At 60.5% G+C, this 8,687-nt stretch overlaps 2 protein-coding genes across 3 annotated transcripts; both read right to left on the bottom strand.

The window, feature by feature from the left end:
• Positions 1-148: 148 nt before the first annotated feature.
• CTSS (cathepsin S) lies at positions 149-4,938 on the bottom strand. 2 transcript variants are annotated; one of them, XM_068995412.1, is made up of 8 exons: positions 4,760-4,938; positions 4,181-4,380; positions 3,807-3,926; positions 3,186-3,341; positions 2,888-3,112; positions 2,025-2,190; positions 1,492-1,594; positions 149-605 (listed from the first exon to the last, which is right to left on the bottom strand). In XM_068995412.1, the coding sequence occupies exons 2-8, from the start codon at positions 4,304-4,306 to the stop codon at positions 506-508; spliced, it is 996 nt and encodes a 331-aa protein (XP_068851513.1). In that variant the 5' UTR covers positions 4,307-4,380; positions 4,760-4,938; the 3' UTR covers positions 149-505. The 2 variants fall into 2 exon arrangements, with proteins under 2 accessions (XP_068851513.1, XP_068851512.1); XM_068995411.1 differs by having other exon boundaries at positions 4,769-4,938.
• Positions 4,939-5,647: 709 nt separating this feature from the next.
• On the bottom strand, positions 5,648-8,430 carry RPS27 (ribosomal protein S27). The gene is made up of 4 exons (XM_068995139.1): positions 8,333-8,430; positions 7,925-8,033; positions 6,300-6,410; positions 5,648-5,768 (listed from the first exon to the last, which is right to left on the bottom strand). Exons 1-4 carry the CDS (start codon positions 8,336-8,338, stop codon positions 5,740-5,742), a joined length of 255 nt encoding a protein of 84 aa, XP_068851240.1. The 5' UTR covers positions 8,339-8,430; the 3' UTR covers positions 5,648-5,739.
• Between the last annotated feature and the right edge of the window lie 257 nt (positions 8,431-8,687).

The raw sequence follows: 8,687 nt of genomic DNA, 5'->3' as shown, positions 1-8,687 counted from the left end.
CAGGGACAAAGGGACACTGTTCCCTCGGGATCTCCATCCACCAACACGGCATTCTTGGCTGTGGGGTGACCGGAGCCACCACGGAGGCACCAAATACTGGATTTTTTTTTGGGAGGGGTGGGATTATCCCCAAACACCGGGATTTTGAGGCAGCGAACGCAATCTTTTTATTTTCCATGGAATATTTGCAATTCCAGCAGCGTCACACGGAGAGAAGGCGATGGCCGGCACCGCAGCAGCTCCGGACCCTGTGATCCCTGTGCCCAACCCCTGCAGGAAGCACAACCTTACTCCCAAACCTCCAAATTCCCCCCCTGCAGAAAAGAATTCCCCCGGATAACCACCACCGACATTCCCACTTCCCACACTCCCCCCCAGGATTCCCTCCCAGCCCGCGGATCCAACCGCGGCGCTGGGAGGCGACCCTGGAAGGGGAAGAATCCCTGCCAGGATGGAATCCACGGACAACTGGAGCTTTGGGATCGTGTCCGGAGCGTGGATCCGGCTAAATCAGCGGGTAGGAGGCGTAGCTGGCGATGCCGCAGTGGTTGGAGGCGTTCCGGATCATCCGGATGTATCCCGCGTCTCCGAAATGGATGCCCCAGCTTCGGGAAAGGGGGAACAGAGATGGGGAAAAACTCAATTCCTGGGGATTTTTTGTTTTGTTTTGTTTTGTTTTGTTTTGTTTTGTTTTGTTTTGTTTTGTTTTGTTTTGTTTTTCTGGGAGAGGAGCGGCGGATTCGGGGCTGGATGAATGGATTTGTGGGATTTCTAGTCCCGTGCTCCGTTACGGAATCGTGGGATTGTGGAGGTTGGAAAAGAGTTCCGGGGTGGGAAAAGGAGCCTGGTCCCGGCTTGGAATCGGGTGCGAGGGACCAGGATTGAGGAATGAGCCCTGGGAAGTGATTGCTGCTCCCCACACTTCCCCTCTGCTCTTCCATTTATTCAGTTTTCCCAATTATTTTCCTGCTGGAGCAGCACCTGGATTGATTTCTGGGATTTTTTTTTTGCCCTTTAGGAGTTTCTGGATGCAGCCAGAAGCCTCCAGGGCCCTCCTGGTGAAGGAAAAGTGGCATTTTGGGGGTGTTGGAGCGACATCCTCCGCTCGGAATGTGCCGCCATGGGGATTGTTGGGAATTTGGGGTGGTTTAATCCCTGTTCTTACAGGAGAAAGCACCAGAAGCCTGGAAGTCTGGGTTGGAAAAGCCCTTGGAAATCACAAAGTCCAAGGCTGCCGAGGCCACCACGGAACCCCACGGATTTGGGCAGCTCCAAACACCAAATCGTGAAATTCTGGAGCGGGTTGGGTTGGGAATGGACCTTATGGATCATCATTCCAACCTTTCCGTGGGCCAAGAAGCACCTGGAAAAGGCCCTGAGGGACAAGGTGGGAGTTTGGGGGTATCCAGGGCTGGGAATTGGGCTCTGATCCTTGTGGGTCCCTCGCAGCCAGGAATATTCCAGGATTCCTGGTGGATCTCAAGGGTTTACCTGTTCTTCACCAGCCAATATTCCTTGTTGTCCAAGGAGCCGTATCCCACCACCACCACCCCGTGGTTCACCTCCTGCGAGCACTGGGGGTCGTCGTACACCCCTGGAAGTGGGGGGAAAACCTGGAATTCCCACCGATCCCAGCCTCCCTCCAGGAATTTACCCCCAGCCTCCCAAATCCCACCCAAATTCCAAAGGTTTCCTCACAACAAGGGGCTGAAAGAACGGAAGAAGGCGAGTTTGGGTTTGGGTTTGGGTTGGAAGAGCCCTGAAGACCTCAAAGACCACCCCATCCCGTGTTCCAACCTCGCTCCAGGAATTAACCCCCAACTTCCCAAATCCCACCCAATTCCCGCTGTCCCGGAAGGTGCCCAAGCTGGAAGAATGGAAGGAATGGGTTTTGCCCCATCATGGGATCACAGCTCGGGTTGGAAGAGCCCTAAAGCCCAGCCCATCCCAGCCTCCCGCCAGGAATGAACCCCCAACTTCCCGAATCCCGCCCGATTCCCCGATATCCCGGCCGGAGCCCTCACCGGAGTGGTAGAGGAAGAAGCTGGGCCGGGTGGCGTCGATGGCCACGGACACGGGGCCCACGGTGGCCACGGCGTCCCTGAGCGCGGCCTCGTCACCCTCGGGCAGCTCCACGAAGCGGGAGCAGGAGGCGGCGCGGGCCGAGGCGTTGTAGCGGCACGTCCCGTTCTGCCGGGAAACGGGAATGAGCCGGCGGAATCCGGGGACGTTCCCACCCCCCACCCCGGGCTCCGCGGGTTTGTTCGGACCGAGGGTTTCTAGATATGGATTATGGAGGCTCCTGGAGGATCCTCAGCCCAAACTTTCCCAGAGGATTCTCCGCCCTTTTTCCTCAAAAACATCGCTCCAGCCTCTTCCCTAAGGTTGGGATTCCCTTCGCAATCCTAACTAAAACCGGCACAAGCCTCCGTCTTCATCCTCCTCTTCCCTGGAGTCTCCATCCTCATCCTCCCCATCCACATCTGGACCCCGGGAATGGCAGCTTTTCCCTCTGTAGCTCCACACTTGGAGAGTTAAATCCCATTTTTTCCTCGGATGGAGCTGTTGTTGCTCTGACCCATTTCCCAGGACTGTGTTTTCGGGAGGCTCCTGACCCATTTTTTCCTCCCCTCCAGCTCGTGTCCTGAGGAATGGTGAAATAACCAGGTAGGAATTCCAGCTCCTGGTCCAGTCATTCCCCTCAAAATAGTCCCAAGGATCCCGGGATGGGTTTGGATGAGGAGCAAAGGTGCCACCGGGAAACCCGGGCAGAGGGAATTGGGTGGGAGAGGAGGAGGAGGGGGAGGAAGGAAAACAGGAACAGAGCCGAGCTGCTACGGCCCTTCCATGCGTTTTCCTGGAGTTTTCCAAGCTCTTCCAGGCGCACCTGAGCCGTGTAGGGATAAGATTCCTCGGACTCGATGCCGCCGTTGTCGATGATGTACTGGAACGCCTCCGTCATGAACCCCCCGGCGCAGCCCTTGTTCCCGTACATCCCGGAGCAATCCACCAAGTTCTGGGCGCTCAGAGACACCAAATTCCCGGTTTTCAGCTTCACCTGCGCTTCCAGAGCTCCCACGGCGCTGAAAGCCCAGCAGGATCCGCAGGCGCCCTGGGAAAAGAAGCCGGGAGAGGCTCAGGAGCTGCCCCAGGGATGGCCGGGAGGCTCCCGGGGCGAGGCTCACCTGGTTCTTCACCTCGGTCACGCATCCCTTGTCCCGCCAGTCCAGCGCCTCCGGGATGTCACCGACGGGCCGGGATCGGGGTTGGAATGAGGAATTCCGACGGGGGCGAGGACGGAGCTGGAGCCCCGTCAGCGAAGCCGCCACCTCCTCGCTGGTCTGGGGGGGGGGAAGGAAAATTCCAGCGGGTGATTCCTGCTCTCTGTGAACACCCAGCTGGAGGTGTCCGAGTGGGAATTCCGAGGTGGAAGAGTTGGGTTTGGGGAATCCTCAACTCCTTGGTTTTTTTCCATTTAATTTCCAGATTTTCATCAGAAAATTAAAAGCTCAGCTCCAGCTCCTCAAATCCCTGCAAGCCGGGGAATTAAACCCCCCCTCAACTTTGGGACACGGAAGAGGGATGATCCATAAACATCCCAAATGACCAGGACGGCTCCGTGTGCCCCAAATCCCACCCCAAGGAGTTCTTTCCTCCCGGAATTCCGGAGCAGCCCATCCCTGGATCCCACAAGGATGGGCTGAGGGGGATGTTGGGAGTTTTCCCACCCCGGACCCACCGATATCCCGGTTCAGCCACCCTCCAGGGGGAATTCCAGAGGGCTGGAAGCCGCTTCCCGCACCCACCATGTCTCCCAGGTGGTTCATTCGCAGCGTGTAGGAGCGCTGCCCCAGGGAATGCTCCAGGTTATGGAGCGTCACCAGCCACAGGTTCTTCTCCCACGTCAGGCGACGGAGCGAATCCTCCTGGAATTCCAGCGGGACCCTGTGAGACCCAGGGCGGCCCCTCCGGAGCCATCCCACCCCAGTTCATCCCAGTTGGGAGCTCCAGGTGGATCATCCCTGGAGACTGGCAGCGCTTGGAAGCATCAGCGGATCTTCTCCGACTGGCGGTCACCCCCCAGGAGAACCCCAGGAAATCCTGGGATATTCCCAGGACACTCCAGGACCCCTTGGACACCCCCAGGCTCCCCCCTGTGACATTCCCAGGACGTTCCCACCTGGGGCTTGTATTCCTTTCCGTAGGTTTTTTTCCAGAGCTCCCAGTGCCGGTCCAGTGCGGGGTCGGGGTGTCCCAGTGCCAGCCCCAGCAGGGCCAGGAGAGCGACGGGAGCCAGAGGCTCCATCCCGGGATTCGGAGAGGGAACGCCGGGAGCCGAGGACTCGGAGCTGGGATTGACCCCTCGGTGACAAATCCGGTCTGGGCAGGGAGGTGACAACAACACCCCGGTGACCTGGTGATGCCACCCGCCCGCCCGGACACGCATCCCAAAATTCCCTCCAGGGGACAATCTGGGAGCCAGCCCCGTGTCCGTGAGGACAGGCCCAGACACATCGGAGCCACCCTGTCCTGGGGACCCTCCCAGTACCTGCTGGGACAAATCCCTGCCCAAAAAAATCCCCAAATTCCTTGGTGTTATCCAACTGATGCTCCCCAGAATGGGCTACACGGACAATCCCACAATCCAAGAGGAAGTTCAGGGTAAGACAGATCCCAAATCCACACAAATCCACTTTTCCCCCCCGAGTTTTACTTCCTCAAAGCGCTCATGGGGAGGGGTTTAAAACACCAAACCGACCCAAATCACCTCCAAAAGCTGCTCCGGAAGGACTTCGACTTCCAGCGCCAGGCGGGGCTCGGGGAGGGGGATCCGGGGATGGCTCCGGAGCGTTCCCAGCGCTGGGACCCCCCCCCGGGATTTGGGGTGCTCGGTGCTGGTGCCTCAGGGAGAAATCACGAGCCAGGAAATGAGGGAATGAGGAACCGAAAGTCCCGATTTTGATTTCGCTTCAGATCCGGGGTGGGTACCGGGGCTGGAGGCTCCGGAAAGCAGCCGGGGGAGGGGACTTGTCCTTGCAGTACCCCAAAATTCTGGGATGAGGCTCCCACTGGAGCTGGAGTGGGGGGGGGGAATCCCAAAATCCACCTCAGGTCACCCCGTTCCCACCTGGAGCTCCCAAAATCCACCCGGAGGGTGGATTTTGGGAGCTCCAGGTGGGAACGGGGAGAGGTCCAGGCTCACCCCAGCCCTGATCCCACCAGAGCCAGATCCTAGGGAAACATCCCGGTTATTCCCTTTTGGATGGGAAAATATGGATGGGAAGAGGATCCAGGTTAGGACCAGAGACACGGATATTCCCAGTTATTCCCATTAAACCACAGCCAGAAAAGGTTTATCCGCACGGAATTCCCATGGAGTCCAGCTGGAGCATCCCAGGGGACACGAGGGAAGATTTGTCCCACCCCAAGGTGGTTGTGGCACCAGCTGCACCTGGATTCCTCAGGAATCATGGAATGACCCCATGGATCATCTCCATGGCAGGGACACCTCAGCTCAGACACTGCCAGGGATGAAGCAGCCACAAATTCCCTGGATAACCCATCCAGGTCCCTCACAGGGAAGGAATTCCTTCCCCAAACCCCCTGAATCCCGCTGTCCCCGCAGCCAAGAACCAGAACTGACCCATTTTGGGTATTTTATCCAAAATTTATTGGTGGGAAGCGGAAGGGGCTACAGGGACCGGGCGGAATTCCCGTCTCCGTCGCATCCCGGCTCGCTCAGTGCTGCTTCCGCCGGAACGAGCAGCCTGGGAAACAAAACAGAAAACCTGGGAATGCTGCAGGGTCTTTGTATCCATCTGGGAATGGGAATCCCAGGTCTCCCAACCCAAATTTTGGGGAATTTGCCGTCGAGGGCTCCGAGGAGACGTTTCAGCCCAAAGCGGACACCGTTCCGAACCCCTCCCCGGGATTCCAACCCCCCGCCCCCCCCCCCCCGAATTCCAAAACTCTCCTGAGGGGAAAACCAACCCCCTCCCAGTTTCCATGAGCCCCCTGGGATCGTGCAATCCCCCCTGGAATTCCATAACCCCATTCCATAACCCCCACACCCCAAGGAGGAACCAGCCCTTCCCAGCCTTCCCTCCAACAGGATCCACAACCTCCCCACACCCTGTTCCCCCGCACCGGGATCCCAAAATTACCAAAATTACTCCCCCCACCAAGGATCCCCAGATCCCCCAAAGCCCCCCTTGAGCGACACGTCCCCACGGAACAGCCCCGGATCCCTCCATCCGCCGGGATTCCCAAAATTCCCCCCCTCCCTCGGGGTCACCCACCCTCGGTGAGCCGGGCCTTGCCCCCCGTGGGCTGGCACAGCACCGTGGAGCAGCCCACGCAGAGCACCACGGTCTGGGCATGGCTGAACACGGTCGTGATCTTGTAACAGCCTGTGGGGACAGCGGGGGGACAGCAGAGTCACTCAGGGGGGACAGAAGAGTCACCCAAAGGGGGGACAGCAGAGTCACCCAAAGGGGGGACAGCAGAGTCAGCCAAGGGGGACAGCAGAGTCACCCAAAGGGGGACAGCAGAGTCACCCAAAGGGGGACAGCAGAGTCAGCCAAGGGGGACAGCAGAGTCACCCAAAGGGGGACAGCAGAGTCACCCAAGGGGGGGGACAGAAGAGCCACCCAAGGGGGGACAGCAGAGTCACCCAAGGGGGGGGACAGCAGAGTCACCCAAGGGGGGGGACAGAAGAGCCACCCAAGGGGGGACAGCAGAGTCACCCAGGGGGGACAGCAGAGTCAGCCAAGGGGGGACAGCAGAGTCACCCAAGGGGACAGAAGAGCCACCCAAAGGGGGGACAGCAGAGTCACCCAAGGGGGGGGACAGCAGAGTCACCCAAGGGGGGGGACAGAAGAGCCACCCAAGGGGGGACAGCAGAGTCACCCAGGGGGGACAGCAGAGTCAGCCAAGGGGGGACAGCAGAGTCACTCAAGGGGGACAGCAGAGTCACCCAAGGGGACAGAAGAGTCACCCAAAGGGGGGACAGCAGAGTCACCCAAAGGGGGACAGCAGAGTCACCCGGGGGGGACAGCAGAGTCACCCAAAGGGGACAGCAGAGTCACCCGGGGGGGACAGCAGAGTCACCCAAAGGGGACAGAAGAGCCACCCAAGGGGGACAGAAGAGCCACCCAAAGGGGACAGCAGAGTCACCCAAAGGGGACAGCAGAGTCAGCCAAGGGGGGACAGCAGAGTCACCCAAAGGGGACAGCAGAGTCACTCGGGGGGACAGCAGAGTCACCCAAAGGGGACAGCAGAGTCACCCAAGGGGGGACAGCAGAGTCACCCAAAGGGGACAGAAGAGCCACCCAAAGGGGACAGCAGAGTCAGCCAAAGGGGACAGAAGAGCCACCCAAAGGGGGGACAGAAGAGCCACCCAAAGGGGGACAGCAGAGTCACCCGGGGGGGACAGCAGAGTCAGCCAAGGGGGGACAGCAGAGTCACCCAAAGGGGACAGAAGAGTCACCCAAGGGGGACAGAAGAGCCACCCAAAGGGGACAGCAGAGCCACCCAAGGGGGGGACAGCAGAGCCACCCAAGGGGGACAGCAGAGTCACCCAAGGGGGGGACAGCAGAGTCACCCAAAGGGGGGACAGCAGAGTCACCCGGGGGGGACCCCGCGACACAGAGAGGAAGCCGAGGGCACCAGCGGGACGCTGGCAGAGACCCCGGGACACGTGGAAGGACACCGGGACAAGGAAATAAACACGTGAAGGGACACGAAAAGGGACCCCAAGACACCCGGGGGACACAGGGAAGGGACACATGGAAGAGACGTCGGGACATGGGGAAACACGTGGAGGGACCTCAGGACACAGGGAAGGGCAGCGGGAGAGCGGGGACAACACCGGGACACACGGAAGGACACGGGGAGGGAACCCTGGAAGGCCCCCGGTGCCCACCGGGGCACTTGACGTCCATGAAGTAGGAGTTGGGGCTCTGCACCAGCCGCTTCTTCTTGTGCTTGCGCTTCTCCTCCTCGGGGGACGGGTGCAGCAGGTCCTTGGCGAGCTGCGGGGACACGGCGATCGGTCAGACCAGGGGACACCGCGGGGACCCCGCGGGGACACCGCGATCACTCCCGTCCCCCTCCTCCTCCCCACCCCCCCCGCCCCGTCCCCTCACGCCTCTGCCGCCATCTTGGCGCACCCCCCTTCACACCCCTCGCCCCCAGCGCCCCGCGCGCCCCCGGTCCCACCGCCCTCCCTGCGCCTTCCCCGCGCCCTCGCGCCCCTCCCTGGCCCCGCCAGGCGCGGTCCCGCGGGGCTCGCGGGGGCGACAGCGCCAGAGCAGGGTCGGGCCGCACTCACGGGCATGGCGGCGGCGGCGTGAAGGACCGGAAAGGGACGGGCTCAGCCCCGCACCGCCATTTCCGCTGTGGGGCGGCCCCAGGGGCGGAAGTGGAGCGGTGCCATCTTGGGACGGCAGGGGTGTAAGCGCCATATTGGGAAGGTCGCTCACTTAACCACCATTTGGGGAGGTCGTTAAAGGTTTCGCCACCTTGGGGAAGGTCCCTCTTAGTGCCGCCATTTGGGGCGGTCGTTTCCGCTGTCGGGATTCGGGAAGGTGCCTCCTTCTTGGTACGGTCGTTCGTATTTACGCCATTTTGAGAAGGTCGCCGCGCTGCCGCCATCTTGGGAGGGCCGCTACGCGCCCGCCATTTTG

Source organism: Aphelocoma coerulescens, chromosome 25, assembly GCF_041296385.1.
Source record: "Aphelocoma coerulescens isolate FSJ_1873_10779 chromosome 25, UR_Acoe_1.0, whole genome shotgun sequence".
NCBI lineage: Eukaryota > Metazoa > Chordata > Aves > Passeriformes > Corvidae > Aphelocoma > Aphelocoma coerulescens.
The sequence above is the reverse complement of the archived record's forward strand: the minus strand, read 5'-3'. Positions and strand labels throughout refer to the sequence as shown.